Source organism: Strongylocentrotus purpuratus, unplaced genomic scaffold, assembly GCF_000002235.5.
Source record: "Strongylocentrotus purpuratus isolate Spur 01 unplaced genomic scaffold, Spur_5.0 spur5_scaffold_13, whole genome shotgun sequence".
Lineage (NCBI taxonomy): Eukaryota > Metazoa > Echinodermata > Echinoidea > Camarodonta > Strongylocentrotidae > Strongylocentrotus > Strongylocentrotus purpuratus.
In genome coordinates, this window is record NW_022145598.1 from 19,861,727 (window position 1) to 19,888,747 (window position 27,021).

Genomic DNA, 27,021 nt, shown 5'->3' on the forward strand with positions numbered 1-27,021 from the left:
AGGACGTAACAGTGATAATAGGTGGGCAGGAAGGCCTTGACATAAGATGACATACAACGTGAAAACAAGCAAAAATAGCAAAAAAAGCAAAATAATATGTTACCAAACAAATTCATGAGACGATAGTCACTTTAAAATATTGAGGTCATTAAACGAGGTCATTGAACGAGGTCACCCGAGCGAGGCAGTAGACATGAACGATCATATTACAGTAATTGAATTGAATTGAATTGAATTTATTCACCACTGTCATAAAAACATATAAAGGCAAAGAATACAATAGTTTCTTGCAAACATAGATGAACCACTAAAATGGAAAATAGACTAAAGGAAATTACGAAGTGGTTGGATCATCAAAAAAGTTACAAAAACTTATAAGTAGATGATCCTAAAAATGTACACAAAAAAAGGGGGGGACAAAGAAAATACAATAATACAATGGTAATTACACACATAAAAATTGCGTTTGTCAAATTCAAATTTGCTGTATCAGGTGAAGTTTTAAATGATGCTTAAAACTATTTAAAGATGCACACTGTTTAAGTTTAGGGGGTAGTTTGTTCCAAATAGTGGGTCCTTGGCATGAAAAGATACTAATTGAAAATGAAAAATGACCATATATTACACGAGTGTCTGCTGAAGTTCTGGTATTATATCTATGAATATCGTTATTGCTCTGAAATATATTACAAACAATTTCTGGTAATAGGTTATGATAATATGAATACATAAAAACACAGAGTTGAAAATCATGTAATAATGATATTGGGAGAATATTCAGTTTCAAGAAAAGAGGTCTGCTTGGACTTAAAAATTGCTTGTGGCAAATTATACGAATGTAATGTATACAATAATGTAGGCCATAGCCCAGACACAATCCTGCTTCCAACATGCATTCAAACCCATGCACGTCTGCTCCCAGACAGCTAGGGGGAACACCCTTGCAAATGAATAAGTTTCGAATGAATATAAAGTAGAGGTGTTGTGGTCGAGAGGAAAAGGTCACAAGGTCCGCGGTTCGAGTCCCCGGGGGGGGGGGGGGGGGTAGTGAGCACATTTTTTTTTTTTTGATCCTCAAAAAAATTTCAAGTTGCACCCCCAAAAAAGGTATATAGATAGATGAATAGAGAGAGAGAGAGAGAGGAGAAAGAGAGAGAGGGGGAGAGAGAGAGAGAGAGAGAGAGAAGAAAGAGAGAGAGGGAGAGAGAGAGAGTGAGAGAGAGAGAGAGTGAGAGAGAGAGAGTGAGAGAGAGAAAGAGAGAGAGAGAGAGAGCATGAAAGATATTACAGCTGACCATTTAAGCTCAGTACGAGATTTGTACACCAGACCGCGGCCTGTACTTATAACGCATATTACAAAGGGCGCACGTACGTGTCAGCGTGCGGTCCGCGTCATAAGGAAGTTCAATGTTATTCGCTGTATGGAAATAATATTCGCCATTAGAATAGACGCCTTCAGTCTCTCTTCATCCCTCGTTCTCTGATCGTTCTTCATCATACTTGCAAGGCTGCACTGCTTCTCTCTAAGATGAACCGTCTTAGTATTTTCGGTATACATGTGGACTACGTTATGGTGCTCAGTTTTTTGTTTCCCGTGTCAAGAAAATGGCGGATTTCGAGTTGTGAGTGCTTGTGAATTCGTCTGAAGATTCTGATTCGACACTGCGAAGAACAGTATGTACACTGTAGTATGTCTTTCCGTAATGTTCATTTGTCTCAAATATCATTTTATGCAGAAGCTGTAATCACTGGCGTACGTACTGGTGGGGGGGGGGGCTTGGGGGCGCCATCCCCCCCCCCCAAATAAATTTGAACCATGACTTATTTTCACAAATTAATGTTTGTGATATCACATGATTTTCAACAAAATGCTAGTTTCTCCATTATTTCTTGCAGACTGACCCATTCCCAAATAGCCAGGGAGAGCATACATGTTTTTTATAGTCACTCAGGGCCTTTATGCCCACTAACAGTAACACTAGTCAAGAAATCCTTTCCAGAACTGAGCTACTGTTTAAAGCGCTGCCGGGAGATAACATGCTACCCACCACTCGGGCTGAGCATGCACAGGTTTGCGAACGAGCGTTCCATACTTACATATGTAACACTGCACATATCGTTAAGGGGCCCAGTGGGGGAATTGAATTCAGACAAGATTAAGAGTAGAGAACGGTACAACGAATCGTCTCCTTTCTCTAATAATTTAATGAAACGCGAAAATGATTTCAGACAAGGATTAAGAGTAATAATTAAATGAAACGACAAAGCTTCCGCGGGAGGGGGGGGGGGGGGGGACTGAATTCAAACAAAGACACCATAAAACAAATCGTCTTCTTTCTCTAATAATTTAATGAAACTTGTAAGCTTTCGCGTTTCGCGCGGGATGGGTGAAAATGAATTCAGACAAGGATTAATAGTAATAAATTATTGAAACGTCAAAGCTTCCGCATTTCGCACGGGAGGAGGAGGGGGACTAAATTCAGACAAGGGTTAAGAGTAATAATTTATTGAAACATCAAAGCTTCCGCATTTCGCACGGGAGGAGGAGGGGGACTGAATCCAGACAAGGATTAAAAGTCGAGAACGGTTCAGCGGTACAATGAATCGTCTTCTTTCTCTATAAATTTAATGAAACGTGAAAGCTTCCGCGCTTCGCGCAAGATGGGCGAAAATGAATTCAGACAGGATTTAAGAGTAATAATTTATTGAAACGTCAAAGCTTCCGCATTTCGCACGGGAGGAGGGGGGGGGGGGACTCAATTCAGACAAGGATTAAGAGTCGAGACCGGTACAATGAATTGTCTTCTTTCTCTAAAAATTAAATGAAACGTCATAGCGGGTGGGGAAAAAACTGAATTCAGACAAGAACACGATACAACGAATCCTCTTCTTTCTCTAATAATTTAATGAAACGTGAAAGCTTCAGCGCTTCGCGCGGTATGGGCGAAAATGAATTCAATCAAGGATTAAGAGCATTAACTTATTGAAACTTCAACGTCAAAGCGGGAGGGGGAACTGAATTCACATAAGGATTAGAGTGGGGACCGGTACAATGAATCGTCTTCTTTCTTCGCGCGGGAGGGGGAAAACTGAAAAATAACTTAGTTCCTGACCCCGGGTTATAGGGTTAAATTTGTCAACATTTGGACATTGGCATTTTTATATTTTGTCGGAAATTGGTGGCTCGTTTTGTCGGTGATCGTGGCCTCTACACCCTCCCCGCCTATTCCCCCACTGAAAAAGATCTAGCGATGCCCCTGATAACGACACGGTTTATTCACTCGAGGAAGTACTACTGGTGAAGTACCGTCTTTGTGCATTGCGTGGCATCAAAGCATAATTTATACAACGTCTCACGACGTCACATATCACTTTTCTCTAACTTCTAACCAATCAGAAGGCCTCTTTTTTCCAGGAAGTGCCGGTGGACATCAACGCGCCAAATGTGGTTCTCAAATTGCAAAAGCTTCTTACTGCGGGAGGGGGTTAGACCCACCCCCTGCTTGGTCGCTACGCTCCCTCGGTGTTAAAGCCTCGTTCTGTCGCTTCATCGTTTGACATATATTTCACCCCAGCCATTTTGTGCCCCCCCCCCCCCGGTAAGAAATCCCTGGATCCGCCACTGATGCTCATACCCCTTGAGCTTCGGGGGCTCCGCATCTAGACCCACTTTGAGAAACGTTCAGCGGGGCCTGCATGTTAGAGTGGGGTGATTCGGATTTTTTTTTGTCAGCCCCCCCCCCCACGTTTTTGCTCATTACGCCACTGGCTGTAATCTCTCTCTTCTCGATCCCCTCCCCTCAAATTTCTTTCCCCCCCCCCCCCCTCTCTCTCTCTCTCTCTTCCTATAAAGTATCGAAGCTGTGACATCAGACGAGATTATTGTTTGAATTTCTCAATTTGAACTTCATTTTCCGAAAGAGCATAGAAAATAATGTCCAAAATTGAAAAACAATTGAATATGTGACGTATTGGCCGAGATATATGACCATCCGAATAAAATCACTGTTATGTTGTTTTAGTTCGTAATGTTATGGACCAAAGAGAAATAACAGTGATTTCCTATCTGATTGAAATAAATCAATTTGGATGGTCATATCTCGGCCAATATTTAACATATTCAATTTTTTTTCTTCAAAATGTTGACATTATTTGTTATGCTCTTTCGGAAAATGAAGTTTAAATTTGGAAACTCTAAAATATTTTGCTGATGACGTCATATTTTACCACTCTAAACAGTGCGTATATTTATTTTTTAAAAAGGTAACACTCAGCGGTCGTAGGATTTCGGTAAACTGCCAATACCAATTGGATGGATTAAAATAAAAACATCCATGTTTTATCTAAGACGGTTCCCATAAAACACCAACAATTTTTCTGAGTATAAATTGTAGAACATGGGATGGCCACTGAAATTGTGCAGTTTCGTGGGGGGCCAATGCAACCACGTTACTTGGCATGAAACTATGTTTAAAAATATACAGAAGCGTATTTAAACATGTTGCCAACCTTCAAACTTGCTCCCGACCTTAAGATAAAATATTGTTATAATTTTGGGGAATTCTTTAATAAGAAAATGGGGGATTTTAAGACTCTAGGGTATAATCGGGAGCGCCAGGAGGGTCAAATCTGACTGACATGAGCGCTATACAAGAACCCACTATTATTATTATTATTATTATTATTATTATTATTATTATTATTATTATTATTATTATTATTATTATTATAGATTTAGGCTAGCCTAAATCAATGCTCACGCAAGGCACAAACACATACAATTACACTCTCTGCGAGAAAAGATTTATCGAACAATGATATTAAAGTAACTGATGTTTATTCAAAAGAAACATGAAGGTGGTATCCGATATATTAACTTGCCACAACCTAATTATATAGTTACATTTATTCATATTTATACTGGTTCTTGCCCTTTTTGGCTTTATAAACGCCCGAGCAACATCTTCCCAGCTCCTTCTAAGTACTTCAAAACTCAACTTTCAAAACTACCTCGGCCTCAGCTCCAAACTTTTAAACGCACCCAAAACCTTGCTCGCAATTAAAGCTAGTCTCCCAATTCAGACCTCCCTAGCAATCGGCCGAGCATCCAATTTCTGTAACACTGCTCCCTCCTTAACTTTGAACGCCTCGTTCAACACTAGGTACTTCAAAACAGGAACCTGTCAGTAAAACAATAAAGATAACAAGAAACGTAGAATCCTGAATCTAACAACATCATTACAAGTGTGAAACACAGAACAGGAAAACCTGAAAGAAATCACCATAATTTCTAAAGTAGCATGATAGCATGATACATTTATTTATAAACATACCTAAATTACCTTTGTTTCAGCCTCACAAACAATTCTTAGGTTGTGGCGAATGCAAAGATAAAAGTATTTACATAATAAGACAACTGCATGCGGCATATACGCCTGACATGATATCATTGATCGTATATTTACAATATCAATACAACAAACTGGACTTCAACTTTCAGTATACCAGAACAAAATACATCATACATGAAATATACATTTTTGCTCCATAACAGTCTGGTCAACATGTTAAGCCTGTTGCACACGTAAGTAATAATCACTATTTAAAAAATAAAAAAAAACACTTTTTTTCTTCTTTTAAAGGGATCGTTTAACAATGTTAAATCTGATATACACGGCCCTACGTGTTGTCAGTGTCTGTGATATGGTGTAATATTGAAGCCCTAAAAAAATTGCGCTTCAAAATGATCAAGAAGTGCCTGAAAAAAGTAAAAATCATTGAGTGACCGGTTTTACCATACTCGTTTTTCCCAATAGACTGTAGTGTTATGAAAACCGTCAGGCGAACGGTTTTCAAAATTTATAATTCCAATCATAAATATCTTGATAATCAGACAGGCGATCGGCTTGTAAAAGTCATGGGGTTCCTGACTGACCTAGAGGTTTATAATTATCATTGCATCATGAGCTAAATCCAGAATTTTGTTTCAGAATCTGAGACAAAGTTACCGGATCCCTTCAATATCGCCTTTAAATATGGCAAAAATGAAAGATTATTCTGGTATAACCATAATATTCTGGCATTTGTTCTCTTTTGAATTTCTCTTTGGTAACAATAAATGGCATATCCCGGTTTATTTTAAACTGGTTTGGTCGGAAAAATTAGAGTTGCCAACAACATATAACTACAATCCTGGAAAGACATTACAATAGTCTGAATTTGTATGCCGAAAGCCAAAAAAAAAACGCTGATTTCAACTGTCCAAGTTAGTAAATCGTTCTTCTGTGATTACACTTAACGTGAGGACGTCACTTCAGTTTTCTCAGTCTCTCTGCTCTCTTTGATAAATTGTATTAACGTGATTCATACAAGTCCTTCTTTATAAGAACAATTAACAATATTTGTGTTTCTTTTCACAAGTTCAATATCGAGGAATGCTAATAACACCAAAATGTTGGTCCCTCAGTTCTATGTTCGACTGGTCCATTCGTAAAGTTCAGCAGCACAATGGAATAAGTGTCTGACTCCTTAAGTTCATTTGCGTCTCCAAAGTTGCTTCAGCTAAATGACGTCCTGTCACCAATTATTTGTTCCTCTAATCAATGAAATAGATGAAATTCCACTTATAGTCCATGCAAGCGTTCACTATAAAAGCTTTCAAATTTTGATGGATTTCGTAAGGCTGCATAAAATTGCATGGCATTATCAAAATTGTTCACCGTTATAAACACGATCCGCGTTGCCATGGAGACCAGATTCGCTCATCCAATACGAGTGAAGATACTTTGGGACGGCGTCCCGGCGTCTTGCGGTACTGGCATCTCGCGTCCTGGCTTGAAGCTTCCTCGGTAAGGTACCTCACTATAAGCTCGTCAGGCCTCAGCTACGTGATGGAGAAAATCTGCCATCCAATTCTGGCTTCCGAGTAGATATTTCCTGCAACAAAATAACATCTTTTGCAGAAAAAGGTGTATCAGAGTGGTACAACCATATATGCGTATATAAGGTATACACATGCAGAAAATTTGCTTTCATGTAAATAGCCGTAATAAGAGAAAATGCAACTAACTAGGTTGTGGCAATGTTATTTTAAAAAACTTATTGTAATGTCAATATACAAAAAATACATTCTGCCATTTTTGTTTTATAAGCAGTTACACAGCAACTTCACTGAAAACTTCCCACACAGAACTGTGCTGTATCCCTGCTGGAAACAGGTACTGAATTTCAAGCACTCTAGCTCTGCTAATGTGAAAAGAGCCAGCTAGTCGTAAGCATAACCATTAAACCTAACAAACAAGGAATTTAATGAAAACCAAGTCCTTAACCATAGCAATATCCTCGATTAAAAATAATAATCCATAACTATGTGTAAATGTAATCCAGTACAATTATAGACAATGTGATAATCGTGATACACAGCTGTCAAAGTTACCAGCTAATCCCAACCATATCTATTGGGAGACTTCCCTTGACGATGCTGATGCTCGTGACTGTTTTCTCTCGATGGTTCTTCATCGTCAGGTTGACACACTTGATTTTTCTCGCTGAGTTTGGGATGCTCCTGAGTACTAGTTTGTGTTGCTACAGCGATGAAAGAGCAGTTATCATCCCTTACATGGAACCAGGGCTCCTTCTGTCCCTTGTACTTGCAAAGACGGTCTCAGTGAACCACTCTTGGTTGACTCCTTTTCGTCAACTGGATCCTGTAGACTACATCGTTTATCTTCTATAGAACAGAATACGGGCCTTCCCAGTCTGACGTCAATTTAGGTGACACACCTTTCTTCCTTCGAGGATTATGCAGCCAAACTTGGCCTCCCTCTTTGAAAGCATGAGTGTTTGCTCTGATGTCATACCTTGTTTTGAGGTTTTCACCTGAGATGGTAAGATGCTCTCTGGCATGCTCATGGATTGAGTGCAATTTCTCTTCCAGCTGTTCGGAATACTTAGTGTACTTCTACTCTTTTCCTCTTCATCACCTGGTGGGTGACCATGAATTAAGTCCAGTGGTACCTTTATCTCCCTACCAAATATCAATCTTGAGGGGCTATAACTAGTGGACTCATGGATTGCTGTCCTGTATGCCATGGATAGCAATGGCAAGTGGTCGTCCCAGTCTGTCTGGTGATCATTTACATAGAGGGTCAACTGGTTTTACAGCGTCCGGTTGTATCTTTCTACCATCCCATTTGAAGCTGGATGTAATGGCGTTGTTCTGGTCTTGTCCACCCCTAGGATGGTGCACATCTGTCGAAAAACTGCAGCTTTAAAGTTACGACCCTGGTCAGAATGCATTTGTAATGGCACTCCAAAACGCGCCACCACCTCCTTCACAAATACGTTTGCGACAGTCACTGCTTCTTGGTTAGGTATGGCGTGAACTTCTGGCCACTTCGTGAAGTAATCCATCATTACCAAGACGTACTTGTTCCCTGCATCAGTTTCAGGCAAGGGACCCATCACATATATGGCCCATCTCTCCATGGGGCGTCCCACTTGGTACTTCTGTAACTTAGAACGAGCCTTCTTCGCTGGTCCTTTCCTTGATGAACACTTATCACAACTCTGACAGTGCATTTTAACATCCTCTCGATAGTGTAACCAGTAGTAACGTTCTCGAACACGTTCCAGAGTCTTATTCACTCCTAGGTGGCCTGCAGTGACATTATCGTGTAACTCTCTCATCACTTCTGACCGTAATGATGCCGGAAGTACACGCTGTAGCTTAAAGCTATCTCCTCTGGGTGATTCCCATTTGCGACATAACACCCCTGATATCACCTGAAGGCTTTCCCATTGGGCCCAGTAGGCTTTTACTTGCAGTCCATGGTGAGATATATCAGCCCACTCTGGTTTATCTCCATAGCTCTCCTTCAGTTGGAGTACCTTTCCAATGATGTCATCCTTCAGCTGTTCATCACGGAATTTTTCATTACCTTTTTCAGCTGATGTCATCTTTGCTGCTCGACACTAGGTTGAATTCCCATCGGGGGACTTTGTTTCTGCTCTTGTACAGTAATGACAGTCGTCCTCTGAGCATGATCGTCGAGACATGGCGTCTGCATTGATATGCTGTCGACCAGCCCGGTGCTCTGTAACAAAGTCATATCCACCCAGTACTTGCATCCAACGGGCAAGCTGTCCCTCAGGCTGTCGAAAATTCATTAGCCATCTCAAAGATGCATGATCTGATCGAATGACAAAATGGCGACCATAAAGATAGTGATGAAAGTTTTTGACGGTTGCCACGACAGCAAGGAGCTCCTTCCTTGTAACACACTAGTTCCTCTCTGGACCTCTAAGAGTACGGCTGTAGTAGGCTATCACATGCTCCTTCCCATCCACCAATTGACTGAGCACACCCCCCGATTCCATCTTGGCTTGCATCGGTGTCAACAACAAATTGGTCATGGCAAGTAGGAAACTGAAGAATGGGAGCAGTCGTCAGCGCTTTCTTCAGCGTGAGAAAGGCTTCATCACAGCGTTCATCCCAACAAAATCGTCTGTTTTTCTGGGTCAATTCATGCAGTGGCTTGGCTACAGTAGCAAAGTCCTTAACAAAGCGCCTGTAATATATGCATAGCCCCAGAAAACTTCTGACCTCTTGCACATTCTGGGGGGTAGGCCAGTCTTGCACGGTCTGTGTCTTCACTGGGTCCGTCTTAACCCCTTCACCGCTGATGATGTGAACCAAATATGACACTTGATTCCAAAACAGCTCACATTTCTTTGGGTTCAACTTCAGTCCAGCAGCTTGTAACCGATCAAACACCAGATCCAGCCTCTCTAGTGTCGGCTTGAATGATGTGCCATGCACTACAATATCATCAAGATACACCATGCATGTACTCCATGGCAGTCCTGCTAGCACTAACTCCATGCGCCGCTCAAATGTTTGTGGTGCATTACACAATCCAAATGGCATGGTTTTGTACTGCCATAATCCAGTCCCTATGGAGAATGCAGTCTTCGGCCGGGCCTCTATATCCATGTCTACCTGCCAATATCCGGACTTCAAATCAAGGGTGCAGAACCACTGAGAGCCCGTCAGTGCATCTAAAATGTCGTTAATGCGAGAAAGGGGGTATGAATCTTTCTTTGTCACCTGATTCAAACGGCGATAATCCACGCAAAAAGCGTACTGCCATCTTTCTTCTTAACGAGTACAATAGGTGAACACCATTCTCCGGATGCTGGCTCAATCACTCATTGTGACTTCATCTCGTCAATAGCTCTGACAGCCTCCTCCCTCTTGGCTGGGGGTAATCGATACGGCCGCTGTCGACTAGGTTGAGCATCACCCGTCTCTATCTTGTGTGTAAGTATGTTTTTCCGTCCCAAATCCATTGACCCCTTGGAGAACAGGTCTTGTCGTCTCAGTAAAAACTCCCGCGTTCCTTCTTGTTGTCCCCCGGACAATCCTACGCTGCTCCTTTCAAACAGCGACTTCAAATCCGGAGCCAACTCTCTTTCGACATCTCCTGCCTCTCCAACATCCTTTTCCTCTTGAGGTGGAACATCAATGACAAAATCAACTCGATCACATTTACCAACACAGGTACCTTCTTGTAGGGTTTGTGTATGCCGATTCAAATTGGCTATTCGAACTGGTACACAAGGAGCCTCTAAATCTATAAGTGTCCTACCAACCATCACGCCTGTTGGGTTACTATGGTGACCCTCCACTGCACCCCATCTCAATCCTTTGTCAACACCAGACACTGTAGCTGAAATGACAACTTCACTGTTGGGAGGAATGGCCACAGTTTGGTAAACAATTACTCTATAGCTTCCGACATCAGCTTCAGTAGGACAGCTGTAGATGGGGACTTCTGTGTCTTCAATATATTTAGCTTCAAGTCGATGATGCATTGGTTTGCAGTCAGAAAATCCGCTCCAAGGATGCACTCGTCCAAGATGTCCGCAACGATGACATGATGACAGGCACTGCTATTCCCTATAAAAAATATGTAAGTCAGCAGCACCCCTCACCTTCGCTACTTCTCCTGTCACTGTCACTATCCTTCTCGGCTCTGGAACCAGTTGATGTTGTGGTGATTGATACTGGATCCCTTTCCATATGTATGTGCGTAATAGGGTCACCCCCGACCCAGTATCGATGAGTAGATTGCATTCATTTCCACCAACGTTCCCTCTGACAAAAAGTCCTCCTTGTTCTCCACCTAGGGATCTAATAATGACCCAAGGTCCTTCTGGTTCTCCACCTTGGGATCTAGTAATGACAGGAGCTTTGCCCTTTCTAGCCGTGTTCTGCTCCTCAAGCACGACTAGTTGGCGTTTCCCTCTTCCATCGTTGAGGCCTTTAGTTGATCCGAATTGTCTCTGCAGAATTTCTTCAGGTGACCTTGTCTCTTACAGAACCTGCAAGTAGCTTTTTCCTCTTTGCACTGGTGCGCAAAATGCCCCTTGCCCTCGCAATTAAAGCATGGTCCACGCACTCCCCTCGGCTGACCTCTCATGAAGTTGTCACCTCCTTTCCTATTTTCTAGGAGCTTTTCGAACGTCGACACTAATTTATCGAGTACACTACTGTCTACATCTGTCTTTACCTCTCTTACTCGAACCTCCTTGCTCCGTTGTCTGCTGGCCAAAACAAATGACTCTAACTCCAGAGCGAGCTTGTGGGCTTCCTGTTGTGTGTTGGCTTTGCTCTGTCTGAGACGGAGGCGCATATGTCATCCACCAAGGCATCTATGAATTGATCGATCGCCAGGGTTTCATGCATGACTGACGATGCCTCGGGGTAAGCCTGTCGCACCAGGCGCTCTATGTCACAGGCCACTTCCGGCAAGGCCTCATCTTTCGGCCTTTTCCTGTTTCTAAATTGTACCCTCGCTAGCTCTGTCTAGTGAGCCACACCAAACCTTGAGTTGAGTGCCATAACTAAGGCATCGTAGTCGGGACGCTTCTGGTGTGGAAGGCTTGCCAGTGTTGTAGCCGCCTGTCCGGAGAGGCTCGTTGCGAGATGTATTGCTCTCCTCTTCTTGTCCCAGCCATTTAACTCTGATACCATGGTAAACTGGGTAGAGTAGGCATCCCATGGTATCTTCCCATCATGTAATGGAAGATGGATTGATCTCTTCCTTCTGCATTGGATGATGGGGCGTGTGGCAGTAATTGGAGAAGGTTCCTGGGCCTGGGAGGCCACTTCAGAGGGCGACGAAGAAAGGAGCTCGGCTTGCTCAGACTGAACACTTGGTGATGGCATTGGGCTCTGGTCTCCAACTCTGGCTTCCAGCACCTGCAGACGGCTTTCAATACTCTACTGTGCTGTGGAAGATTGGTTGAGTCGCTCCAGAATTGCTGTCTGGTTACTGGCTGTACTTTCTGCATACTTCTCGAATGTTTGAAGGAGGGCGCCAACTCCTAGAGGACTCGACAGGTGTCCCCTCCCTCTTGTACGCGTACGTGACGAGATTGGTGAGCGATGCATGGTTGAGATTCGATAGCCACGACAACAACTGTGTATCACCCTCAAGCACTAATATTAATAACTTTAATGGGCTTATACTCTCTCTTTGTTTAAGAAAGTTATATCAAAGGGAACTATAAGGCTATATCCTAAATCACTACAAAATTTCACTTCAGGATCAGTATAGTTCAGACTTTTCCACAATAAAATGCAATGGAGAAGAAAATAATCTTACTTAAGTGACTTAAATGTGACTAAATTTACTCCCAAGTTATATTTTGACTACCCCTAACTAAAAGTAGCTAAACGGGTCTGCATTGCAAGACTAGCTGCATCTATCTACCAACTTTCCCTTTTTTTCAGATCAGTTGTACTACACACGCACAAAACGCGTGGCACACCGTATACACACAGAGCTACTAGTACTCCCGTTCACGTGCAGTTCTAACTTCTAGTTGTGTACAATGCCAATGCACGAACATTGACTTATCTTTACTGAGCATGGGGCTAGAAATCTATACAATCGAAATCAAATGTGACTTCCCTACATAACAATCCTTTAAAATTCCTCTTTTCAGATCCCACTTCTGACACCAGTGTTATAATTTTTGGGAATTCTTTAATAAGAAAATGGGGAATTTTAAGACTCTAGGGTATAGATTTAGGCTAGCCTAAATCAATGCTCACGCAAGGCTAGTCTGCAAGCACAAACCCTGGTCAGTCGTAAAAGTGAATCTGCACTATAAGACTACCATAGGCCATGTACTGTAGCTGCTCCGTCACAGGGTCTGTACAACAAGTGAGCCCTTAAAGGAAACCAAAACCCTCATACTAAGTTACTTATATTGTAAAGTTAAAGATATTTGAAAAATATCAGTGAAAATTTGAACAAAATCAGGCAAGGAATAAGGTAGTAAGAGCTTTTTTAAATTACTAGTCACTAGAGGGCGGTATTCAATTTGATGACATCATCTGTGAACAACTCTCCATGCCTTTTGTACATAAAATTTCACAATTTTTTTGTTTCCTTCGTATTTATTTGTGTTCTTGATCCGACTTCATAACATGTGAAGTAGAATATCATTTTGCATTTTATATCTTGCTTTCAGAGGAGTACATTATCTCAATCACAAGAAAGAAGGAAAAACATGAAATTTGATGTACAAAAGGCATGGAGAGTTGTTCACAGATGATGTCATCAAATTAAATACCGCCCTCTAGTGACTAGTAATTTAAAAAAGCTCTTAGGCCAAAAAACATAACACAGAATCAAGGCCAAATAACCCTCAGAGAGCCAATCCGAATCCTCAGAGAGCCAATCCGAACCCTCAGGCCCATACCCCACACACAGTACGAGAAAGAAAGGGACAGGAAGAAAGGGACAGGGCAATACCCAGATCTCATTCCCAGATCCCAATTCCAGTACGAAAAACAAAGAAGGAAACTGCAACCCAAACTCCAGTAAATATGACATCTATTGATTTGATTATGTTTATTCTGTTTGTGGTACGACAGTTGCCTCAGTCCAGTAATGATGATAAATTCTTGGAAGCGGTAGTTAGAGCAGGCAAAGAAATTTTGAAGGTAGACATTACCATGGAAATGGTAAAAAGTCGCCTCATATAACTAATAAGTCCATATCAGACCTATTGATTGTACAATGGAACGCACAAGGCTTGACGGCGCATGGCGCAAACTTTTTATCTTCCCTTATTGATAACAATTTGTTAGGTATTCACCCAGATATAATGTGCATCCAAGAAACTTGGTTTAACGATTTTAATGTTTTGTCTATACCCAATTACGTTTGTGTTTGTAAAAACAGGCCGGACGGCAGAAGAGGTGGTTTGGTGATGTATTTAAAAAACGACATCACTTTTCAGGCGATGGATACACCCAGGAACGCCGAATACCAAAAAGTTGATATTTTTTGTAAAAACGGAGTTATCTCAATCTTCAACTATTATAATCCGTGTAAAAAGATTGAACTGATAGATCTAAATAACATGATAAGAAATGTGCCGGGGAAGTATTTGATTCTAGGCGACTTTAATAGTCACAATCCTCTATGGGGGAGCAACAAATTAGACACAAACGGTAGAACTGTGGAGTCTTTTATAGAAAATAATGATTTGGTTTTATTAAATGATGGATCTCCTACAAGGTTAGACCCATATTATGGTACATACTCAAATCTGGATTTGTCCTTAGTATCGAAAGAATTAGCACGTAATACAGAGTGGAAAGTACTATCCAATAATTTTGGCAGTGATCATAATCTGGTTTGCTTAAATTTTAAACATGTGTACAATAGACCAGGGGGTGAGAATATGGGACAGAGATGGTCTTTTAGAAAGGTTAATTGGGAAGAGTATAGAGAAGAAATTGAAGAGGCATTGAGAAAAGAAGGATATGAAAATCTTGGTGCAGAACTAAACATTCAAGGCAGATACAATGTGATTGTTAAGGTGATCAAGGAAACGTCGAACAAGTGCATTCCGCGTGTGCAGATTGCCAAGAGAAGAAAAGTAAATCCCTGGTGGAACAATGCCTGCAAGAAGGCGGTGCAAGAGAGAAATCGTCTTAAAAACAGGTTAAGAAGGTATTATGATCTAAATGATGTTAAGAAATACTTAAAGAAGAAAGCTGTCGCTCAGAAGGTAATCAGGAGAGCTCAATATGATTATTGGTTAGAGTACTGCCGTAGAATGAATAGATTTACAGACATTGGGAAAGTCTGGGAACAGGTTAAAAGAATGCGGGACAGTACAATGAACAAGCACATCTTTCACAATCTATTTGTAGACGGAAATATCTTGAAAGAATCTGAGGAAAAAGCAAATGCAATGGCAACCTATTTTAAATCGGTTGATGAATCACTTTCCGTAACTAAAAATGAAAACGAAAATATCTTGTACAATAATTCTTCAACAAATGATGATGATTGTATCAATGATGACTTTAACATGAGTGAAATGGGGAATGTTTTAAAGGAGATGAAAAACTCCTCATCCGGTAAGGATGATATTTATTTAATTATGATTAAGAATTTGCCGAACAAGGCACTCGTGTATTTATTAAACTTGTATAATGACATTTGGAAAATCTCACTTTTTCCACATCAGTGGTATGAGGTTATTCAAATACCAATCTTGAAATCCGGAAAAGATCAGACTCAAGTGACCTCTTATAGGCCGATTTCGCTGATATCAACATTCTCTAAAATTATGGAAAAAATGATAAAAAATCGCCTGACGTGGTTTCTAGAAAAAAACAGACTATTAAATCCTATTCAATCTGGCTTCCGCAAATATAGGAATGTCAAAGATCACTTAGTGAGATTGGAGACGGACATACATATATCCTTGAAAAGTAAAAAATATACCGTAGCGGTCTTTCTTGATTTAGAAAAAGCATATGATTCGCTATGGAAAACAGGTCTACTAAGAAAATTATCTATCTTAGGCATTGGTGGAAAAATGTTACTTTTTATAAAAGCATTTCTATTGAGTAGGATTTCTAATGTGAGGATAAATAACTATATGTCTCGCCACTACACGTTAGAAAATGGAATCCCGCAAGGAAGTTCATTAAGTCCTTTATTATTTACTTTAATGTTAAATGATCTCAAGATAAATGTAAGTGATGTTAAATTATCTTGCTATGCTGATGACATTGCAATCTGGTGTTCAAATAAGGATTTAGAGCTGGCCCGCAGGAAATTACAAGAGGCCCTGCATGAGCTTGAGATATGGTGTTGGACGTGGAAGTTAAACGTTTCCCCTACCAAATCTGCAGTATTAGTCTTTACCAACAAACAAAAGAAAGATATTCTTCTACAAATAAAAGGACATAATCTGCCTATATGCGAGCAGTATAAGTTCCTTGGTGTGAGGTTTGACTCCAATTTAACTTGGTCTGTCCATATAGATTCTATCATTGATAAATGTAAGAAAAGAATAAACTTGCTACGTTGTGTCTCCGGCACCCCCTGGGGAAGTAAGTATGAGATTTTGATGATGATTTATAAAGGACTTATCCTATCCATTTTGGACTATGGGAGTGAAATGTATGATTCTGCGTGTATATCTTTAACAAAAAAACTTGACTCTATCCAATACAGAGCCTTAAAAATTATTACAGGCACAATACACAATGTGTCCTTGGAGGCTTTACAAGTTTTGACCGGGGAGCTGCCTCTGAGATATCGTAGAAGGTTGTTAAATGATAACTTTCGAGTTTATTTACTGTCTAGTACTTTAAACCACCCAACAAAAGAAGTATTGGGTGATGACTATGATTTAAATAACTTAGAATGGAAGATAGGAGAAGGACCTTTTAAACTGCGATCCTTTAGAGACGAAGTAGTGGTGGAAGGGCAAACCAACTTATTGCCGAAAATCCCAGAATGGCGGTTAGCACGACCACAAGTGTCTTTCGAACACCATGGCAAAGTGCAAAAAAAGGAAATGCCTCCATTTGAAATAAAATCGATTGTTCTAGATAGCATTGGAAATTCATGGAATGGGTTTTTACATATATATACAGATGGTTCTAAACTCGAGGATGGGAAGACAGGAGCCGCATTTTATGTGTCTCATTACAATGTGGTGAAATTTTTTAGATTATCCCATGTCTGTATTATGAGAGCAGAACTAGTGGCCATACTAATGGCACTAGAGTGGATTAATACATTTATTGAATCCTCTTCGGTGGTAATTTTTAGCGACGCTTTGTCAGCTTTACAAATGATCGATTCATACTTTATTAGATGTGCTATTGTAAATGAAATTTTATCCATAATTAATATTTTGCAGTTTAAGGATGTATGTGTTGCTTTTGAATGGATTCCGTCACATTGCGATATTAGGGGCAATGAGATCGTAGATCGGGCTGCCAAAAAAGGAGCCATGAAAAGGTGTATAGACATAGTTATACCAAATACAAGAAGTGAATTGGCAGCCTCTCGTTTGATCCATTATAACAAATTATGGCAAGCAGAATGGGACAATGCAGAACACGGTAGATTTTTATATGCTTTGCATAGCGACGTTTCAAAGCCCATACATAGACAAGGCCTATCTCGCAGAGAAGAATGCTTGATACAACAACTAAGAGTAGGTAACTGTAGTTTAAATTATTACCTTTTTCAAATTAACCAACACGATACTGGTCTTTGTGAAGTTTGTCAAGAAGATGAAACAATTAAACATTTTATTTTCTATTGTACAAAATACGACAAAGATAGACGTCTCTTAAAAGAAAGGATTAAATTGAACAACCCCAATCTGAAACAATTACTGATGTCTAACCCAATTTTTACTCGTGAATTATTGGGTTACATATACGATACTAATCGTTTTAGATAGCTTTTAAAGCTATCAGGGATCCCCTTAACTTATGTCGATCCTGTAATAATATATAAAATGAAGTATTTGCGGTTTTTCCATGAACAATTGCAACTAACTCCCATCTCGCCTTTTATGTGCATTTTATGCAATTTTAATATTGCAGCTTTTTTTTTTTTTTTTTTTTTTTTTTTTTTTTTTTTTTTTTTATTTTATAAAACCATATCACTATTAATTTCATTTCACCAAGGAAAGTCGCTCGTGGGCTTGATTTCCGAAGCCCACGCCAAAGCTATACACGAAATTGACTGGCGCAAATAATCTTTGAGATTGAAGAGCGCCATCTAAACGAAGAACCAACCAACCATCTTACTTCCTTATTCCTTGCCCGATTTTGTTCAAATTTTCACTGATATTTTTCAAATATCTTAAACTTTACAATAAAAGTAACTTAGTATGAAGGTTTTGGTTTCCTTTAAGCATTTATTGTGCTTATAGGAGGAGCTTAGCTCTGAGAGGGATTGTCATGGTAACAATGATTGACATTCACTATCAGAGCTGGCTTGCATGCCTCCCACTAGTCTGCAAGCACAAACCCTTGTCAGTCGTAAAAGTGAGTCTGCACTATAAGACTACCGCCAGTAGGTAACTTGGCTAGACTTCTCTCAAGGCACAACGATTTGTTGATAAAGTGTTAAATTAGGGTCTGTGCCTGCAGACTAACGCAAGGCCATGGCCAAGTCACAAACACATACAATTACACTCTTACAGTCTCTGCGAGAAAAGAGTTATCGAACAATGATTTTAAAGTAACTGATGTTTATTCAAAAGAAACATGAAGGTGGTATCCGATATATTAACTTGCCACAACCTAATTATACAGTTACATTTACTCACATGTATAGTGGTTCTTGCCCATTTTGGCATTAAAAACGCCCGAGCAACATCTTCCCAGCTCTTTCTAAGTACTTCAAAACTCAACTTTCAAAACTACCTCGGCCTCAGCTCCAAACTTTTACACACACCCAAAACCTTGCTCGCAATTAAAGCTAGTCTTCCAATTCAGACCTCCCTAGCAATCGGCCGAGCATCCAATTTCTGTAACAATATTTTGCGAAATTGTAGCTTCTCCGTATCTTCTATTTACCTGACAAGTCTGCCATTCACCGCGCGTGTTAAAATTTCACTACGCGCACAATAGTGTGCGACGATGTTTTTTTTCTTTTATGCTACATAGAATGCTCAATTTTTATATTATCTTTCACTCTAAATTTATTTCTCACGTTTTTGCTTTTTAATATTGGTATGAAACCTTCATGTTCTGCTGGTAAAGCTACGCCATTGCTGATTGATTATTGAACTGTAGTTGGATATGTATTTGAATATATACATTTTGAGAACAACATTATGGTTGTTGCTGTTATCTTTGAATAATGAGCTAATTTATACTCTGTATGTTGAAGGTGGATTTGGAAAATGACGTTTTTATCGTTGTAACCGCAGTGGCATCGATGCGGGGAATGGGCGATATTCCTCTTCCCTCTTGATAAGCAAAACAATTAAAAGATCAGAGGGACAAAAAGAAGATTTGAAGAAAAGGTTGAAATCTGGGAAAAGGTGAAAAATAATTTGTGAGTTATCATTGTTATGATGCAAGAAACCCAATCTTGATTCTGAATTACCAAGTAATTACCGTCCAGTTTCTAATCTCCCGTTTTTGTTTAAAATACTTGAAAGTGTGGTGGTCTCTAGATTAAATTATTACTGTCTCGATAATGACCTCCTTGACCCATTTCAATCTGCATACCGTCCCCACCACAGTGTAGAAACCCTCCTTGTTAATGTATCCAACTTTATACTCCAGGAGATGGATGGCGGAAAAGTAACTGCTATGATACTCTTTGATTTGTCTTCCGCCTTTGACACTGTTCTGGTGAATACCCTCATGTCACTCGGTGTTAAAGGCCCACTGCGCTACTTGTAGCTACTTGCGCCCTCTATGTAACAAACAATGCCTAATCGGTGACCATTGGTCCCCCATGATCCTCTTTTTCTTATGTTAACTGAGAGCTGAGTTGATGAGATAACCACCTGTCCAGTGACCTTGCAGGGCGCTCTAATCCCTCCTGTAAATTACAGCAGATAAGCTTTAAAGGTCAAGCCCTGGAATGGTTTAAATCATACCTGTCATGTCATTCTCGAGCTGTCTTGATAAAGGGCTACCATTCAGATTTTGTACCATGCACTTACATGCGGAGTTCCGCAAGGCTCTGTGGGCGGGCCCACGCTGGTTTCGTTATATTTAACCGGTTTGAAGAATATTTTTCATCACCATTCTCTCTCTTATCATGTTTATGCTGATGATATTCAAATATATACTTCTTTCAAACCCAATCAGAGCAATGCAGCCAGCGCTATCCATAACAATGAGACTTGTGTACAATATGTTCATAATTGGTTAAACTCACATTCACTTAAATTAAATCTTGCCAAATGCGAATTTATAATGTATGGTTCTAGACTCAGTTAGAAAACAAGAAACTACCCTATCTAATGTATGTCGCAACCTTGGTGTGTTTCTCGACTCAAACATGACAATGTCTACACAAATTCAATATGTCTCAAAATCAGTACGTTATCAGTTACGCAATTTGGGTTTAATTCGTAAATATCTTAACCGTAGTGCCACTGAGAAAATTACTCAACCTTTTCTGATCGATTCTACACCGTTTCTTTCACTATGCAATTGCATGACCACAACTCAACTTTATCTTTAAATTAAAAAAAAAAGAAGATAACCCAGAAGATATGCCTTGAGCCATAATGCATGGCCATCCAGAGGATTCGTTTATGTTGGGGACCGGGATAAAAATGCAATAAATTATTGAAAATTTATTGTATTTTCTGTGTTTGTTATACTTATGGAAACTGCCCCCTACCCTAGCGGCCCCCGCTGCGTACAGTCATGGTTCAGTGACAAAGCAATGGCCTCGTAACTGTGAGGCCCCCGGATCAAAACCGTGTCGATGTGCTATATTAGTGCCCTTTTGTGGGGCATTAATCCTCATTACTGTCATTTATGTCTTAAGGGCGTAGGTCCCCTATTTGATAAGCATAGTAGCGTACACATGCTTTAGCAGTCACGCAAAACACACGTTGTCAAATTATTATTCAATAAAATCTGAGAATGTGTACTATTATCTAGATCCATTATTTTTAAATTATTCTTAAAATAATTCCATAAATTGGGGTCAAACAAAAATATTCCAACTATATGAGCGGCAGTGTATATTGCCGATGATATTGATTATTCTACATTTTCATTCTTCTGTTTTATGAATGTTTATTTGGTTTGATTTTATATTTCATGAAAATTAAATAAATAAACGATTTATTATTTCAAGTTTTTAATCTACAAACACATGCAAGCATTCTCAAATGATTTAATTGATTACTTCCTTGTTATCTCATTGTATAGTGTATACACATTGATGACTCTCTGATGGAAGTGGAGCTTTGATCAAACTATATGGAAAATATCCTGTCAGCATACACCTGTCAAGATCAAGCTGTGGTGCAATATGTCCGTAAGTCGATTCCGCAAATATGTTTCTATACAACCCCTGTTGAAAACTAGTCTATTTCATCATTCATAACTAAGACAATGACATTTTATGACATTTCTGTACAGAGCAAATTGGAGAGGACCTCGCAAGATATTTCATAGTGTTGTTGCAAATTTGTGTTTCACTGATGACAAATTTACAAATTCATAAATTTCTTATTTTTGGACGTATTTTGCTCAAACTCTCATTGGCCTGTTCCTCTCTCCTTTTTCTGTTTCTAATAAAACCCAACTATATATCAGAGTTGACTTCCCCTTTAAACCTGATCTAAGTCTTCGTGAATCACCCCCCCCCCCCGACCTTATACTTTCACTGGTTATTCTGGTCACTTTTCCACCTACAGTCCAAGGGGACCTTTCTGATACTCCTTGTTGTGACGATCATCCTTACGACGTACACTGTCTTTCGAAACAACCAAGACCTACCCAGCTCAATTGTCACTTTATCATCTGTTTTACGGTAAGCAAGATATTTTTTCTTTTATAATCGAGTCATTCAGGCCAGGAATCATTTTGGGATCACAGCCTCCACTTTAAATTGGCAACACTGTTTTTTTTTCCTTCCTCATGTCCATTACTACATTGTTCTTATAGAAAGTCGTGTATCTGGAAAAAAAGGTCGAAAGGTTAGAAAATGTCAGTTGTGTGAAAACCCAATAATTGTGATTATCACGACAAATTCTATTATAGCTATATCTACTTTTCTCGGGTACCTAATGCCCATTGTAATGTGGGAACCGTTAATCGCATGACTATTTTTTTTGTATTAAAAAAAAAATAATTGAAATACACATGGGAATTTAGTACAATGCAATAATTATCGCTTTTCGACGTGATTTATACACACAATAAACCAATTTAAAGCAAGGTGTCTTTGTGAATTGCCTCGTTACAAATTATTTTATTCACCTCTTACGAATAATTGTATCTCAGTAATTAGAATTTGAATTGCATGCATTATAACATTTTTGTTGCTAGGTAGGACAAACATCTTGGCTAGCCCTAATAATATCAGGTTTAGGGAAGAAATCGTCACTAGGTCCTCTGGAAAGAAAATAAATAAATTTGAATATGTTATTATACCGGTCAAATGAATCTTATATTCCCGAAGCCCCTTACCCCGTTTCCGTGGTTGAGTGGTTAAGGCATTGGCGTTCTGAACCAGTGGCAGAGGTTCAACCTTTCAAAAAGTTTCCAAAAAGGGAGGACTACAATTGGGGACTTTGATTTAAGACACGCATCCATTATTCTCTCAATTCCAATGGGGTATTACAACTATCCTTGATCTGGGCCCCGTCTTACAAAGAGTTGATATCAATCGTAACTTATTTGCGATTGATATCAATCGTAACTATGTACATAAGAGATAGGAGACTGCAAACTTGCGATTGATTGGAGGACTTACGATTGATTTGGATCGATCGTAACTCTTTGTAAGACGGGGCCCAGGTTTTTCAAAAGTGTTTGCTATCGCGTTTTCTGACGTTTCTTAAAGTTGTGTCCTGCATAATGAATACTATCGCCCTTTATTATCGCAGGCTTAATCGGGTAAGTCTCTATCTACAAAACCGGCATCTTACTACACCCGTGCCAACAGCTAGCTGGAATGTGACGTCAGTGCCTTCCTACAACGGGAGCATCGTAGCAAACAATGTTTCCATGCCAACAAGAAGTCATCCAGGGAACTGGTCCTCAAAGATTTCAGCTTCATCTCGCCCCCCATCATGTTCGCCCGTTCAAAACATCGCATACATAAAGACATTAAAGACAGGTTCGACGACCTTACAGACAATCATTAACAGATACGGGTTCTTTCATAATTTGTCATTCATTCTTAATCGCGAGTCGTCAAAGAATGGCCATTTCTACCATCTTCCGTTCACGGAGGAAGTGGCAGAGACCCATTTCTTACCTCCCATTCACGTCGCAGCTGATGACTTTCCTAATTATAGAAACTATAACATGATGGCGGTCCATGTGCGCTACCAGCGGGATGTGATGGAGAAATACTTCGCACCAGATACACAATATATGACAATCGTCCGTGATCCGGGAATGCAGTGGGAAAGTGCCTTTAACCATTTTCAATTCCACGATGCTATTCTTCTTAATTTAATCACTAATTCGAAGTCAAGCGCACTTGAAAATGACACGATTAATGCCTTGGGTAATTCCAGCCTTGTAAACGGGAGTCTTGCTTTCAGAGGATGCAGAAAAAAGCTTTTGCATACACCGGTGAAAAGTGGCAAGGGCAAGGGCAAGGGCAAGACCATAAAACAAAAGAATTGTTCAATACCAAAACTTATTGAAGAGTTTATGGCAAATCCCAATTTTTACCAGGAGCGTTTACGTTTTATGACATGGGAGGGGGAGATGGGTAAGAGATGGGCGTACGCACGAAACAACCAGATTTACGATTTGGGAATGGAACGAGAACGCCATGATAATATGACCGCTGTCAAAGAATGGATATTTAAACTTCAAGACGAGTTAACGCTTGTCCTTATCAACGAGTACTTCGATGAATCACTATTGATCATGCGAAAACTCTTCTGTTGGAGCTTTCAGGACATCGCGTACATTGCGAAGAATGTTCGAATCAATGTTGGGAATGTCAGCATCACGGGTGCCCTGAGGGACAAAATACGCGAGTGGAATGCCGCGGATACGCTCTTGTACTCGCATTTTAATCGCACGCTCTGGCGCCGTATTGCCGACTACGGGCCGGGCTTTGAATCCGATTTGAACTACTTCAGAAATCTGTTGGGAACAGTATTACGTAACTGCACGCAGGAGGCAGTAAAGACCCTTTGGAATGGGGAGCATCTTTACGGCCATCAGGAGCGCGTACCGCGTGACGATGCTACCTTGTTCTGCCGGACTCTAGCTGAATCCAAAACGGAATTACATTACAGAATTTATTGTAGGCAGGACATCAATCGTACTGCGGAAGCTTGTCAGAAAAAGGTTTGATTCAGTATTGAATTGATTGATTTGATTTTTATATCTGCATCTTACAACATAATGCAAAGCAATATACAGTGCGACCTAGAAAAAACGAAACCGCGAATTATCGATGTTTTATCATAACTTAATCACAGTAATAAATAATAAATAAGACATATTTGTAAAGCTTAGATCCTCCTCTTTAATTTGATGCAACTCATATGATGCATATTTCACGCATGAATGATTCAAAGCAATTTGAAGGAAGGAAACCAGAAAGTCATTGCGGCTGGTATCTGAATTTCGACGAACAATTCACATTTCTAGAAAGTTCAGTTTCTGCCCTTTCATATGACACCTCAATCAGGAAAAATGAGCAAGGAATAACAAAGTTCTGTTTGTTTAAAGTGATGCTTGCATTTCCATAACGAGCTCGTTTTTACTGGCTACCTGCCGTAGCAACAAACATAGTTGACAAAGGACTTAACTCCGTTTAGTTAAAGATCAGCCATGCATCAGATCTTTCGTCTTCTGTGTGCATGGCTGATCGTCAACGAAACAGAGTTAAGTCTTTTGTCAACTCCGTTTGTTGCTATGGCAGGTAGCCAGTGAAAACGAACTCGTTTGATCAAATTATGGAAATGCAAGCCTTAATTTAAACAAACAGAGATGACACCTCAATCAGGAAAAATGAGCAGGGAATAACAAAGTTCTGTAATACACAAACATGAGGATTTAGTTGAATCAAGATGATTGGGTGACAGCCAAATAAACTTCCCTTTATATTCTTTAAAAGCTTACGTGATTGTGTCACTGAATGGAAAGTCATGCAATATGCCCTATGAAACCTGAACTTGAAGAGTGCCACTAAGTTTATTGATTATCGACTTTAAATCGACAAAGAATCCACTTATCACAGAGCATAGCGCTTTTATGACTTGAAGATTTTCAGTATGTTTCGCGATAACTTTGCACGTATACATTGGTTAACCAAAGCATGACGTTCAGATTCCTATACAAAAAATTGATATAATTCATTTGCCTTTTGCTAATATAAAACGACAATGGAAAGCACATTTCTATTTTTTTTCTTTTGCGGGCATATTACTTTTAGGCCAATTAGTAAACAATACAAAATATGTACCAGTGCAATATTTGATTAGTTATGAAGAGTTTGACCATGTCTATCTTGATATTTAATCTGTTTAATCAGGTTTAGAACACCTTTTTAATTTGACTTTTGTTAAAACACGCGCTGTATTATAATCTAATCGATAATCCCATGTACAACCTGCGAAAAAATGTGTAACATTTGATATCTTCAAATCCGTGAAAAAGAGTTGACGATGTGCCTAAATTGAATGTTCTCGACGACCGGTTATCAGGCCTAATTTATTTTTTGCATGTGCAATAGAATGTATCTAAACATTATTTTGCGACTGTTCTCAGACGTCGGGGTGGACGGGTAAAATAATGTCCATAAGACCCTTGTCTCGCAAATACCCACAACAAGTATTGGGGTTACTGATTATGAACGGTATTTAAAAAAATAATACCTACACTCAGAAACATCTGAACATATTAATTTCCATTTTTACTACAAAGATCTATCTTTCAAATCATATTATACGTACGATAGTTTTAGCACTGCTTGATAAGTGGAAGATGTGCCTAAACGTGAGTGTTCTTGCCGAAGAATTCTTCAATATCATTTGAACTAGGTTTATTCCATGTAACTATGGGCATTATCGATATGTTTCTTCCTGAGATAAAATAAGCTTAATTTAGTGGTTGTCTGATCCTGTTCTCCCCGATTAATAAGCTGAACGTTTGAAAATAAAATAAGAAATAAATAAAGTTTCAAATGTAATTGGTTGCTTTTTTTAGATATATCCAAGACCATATTTGTAAGGCCTTGTAGTATTATCTACTGGTACGCTTTAATTAATATATAGAGATAATTATAAGCAAAGTGTAGGTCACTTTTCTGTTCTAAACATATTCCAATGCATTATTATCCTTCTTGTAAATTATGGTTGTACCACGTACTGACTAGAGCTCTTTAGTTGTAACGGCTCAAAATTTCTTATACCACCGATATCTCTTCTTTTTTTTAAATACATGTAATTCTTATAATTAAAAAAAAAATCTTCTATAATTCATTTTTATTTTGTAATCGTTAATATATTTGGGTTTTTGGGGTTTTTTTCATAACTTTTTTTGTCTTTCTTTTCTATAATTTTTTTTTAGAGTATATAGTTTAATGTGAAGGTAAGTTACATAATTATGTTTTCATCCATTCCACTAACATTCCACTAACAATTTTTTTTTATTTATTATTATTATGTCATGATAAGATTCATGAAATCATTCTTTCTGGTAATTACCAGATGCATGATTTTGCCATACACCTGGTAAATTTGTAAAATGACAGATTTTTGTAATTTTGACGATTTGGGGCCCCCATTTGATAAAACAGATAATGCACAGTTTTAATTCGTGGGTCGGTGGAATGGTGTGCACGCGGTACCTCTAAATTTGGTCTAAACCCATAGAGTTACTAAAGCTTTATTAACTCCATTGTTCAAACCATTCAAAGGTACCTTGTGTCTAGTAAATCCAAGCTTGTGCACACAATTCCTACCGACGCACTCAAACCTGTGCAT

General features: G+C 39.4%; 2 protein-coding genes across 2 annotated transcripts; one reads left to right on the top strand and one right to left on the bottom strand.

Annotated features, from left to right (window-relative positions):
• Positions 1-1,404: 1,404 nt before the first annotated feature.
• Positions 1,405-24,532, top strand: LOC105440110 (galactosylceramide sulfotransferase). The gene is made up of 4 exons (XM_011669888.2): positions 1,405-1,674; positions 21,263-21,371; positions 21,754-21,869; positions 22,948-24,532. The coding sequence occupies exons 2-4, from the start codon at positions 21,366-21,368 to the stop codon at positions 24,380-24,382; spliced, it is 1,557 nt and encodes a 518-aa protein (XP_011668190.2). The 5' UTR covers positions 1,405-1,674; positions 21,263-21,365; the 3' UTR covers positions 24,383-24,532.
• LOC115923222 lies at positions 10,210-10,875 on the bottom strand. Its single transcript, XM_030983602.1, has one exon. It carries the CDS (start codon positions 10,873-10,875, stop codon positions 10,210-10,212), a length of 666 nt encoding a protein of 221 aa, XP_030839462.1.
• Positions 24,533-27,021: the final 2,489 nt, after the last annotated feature.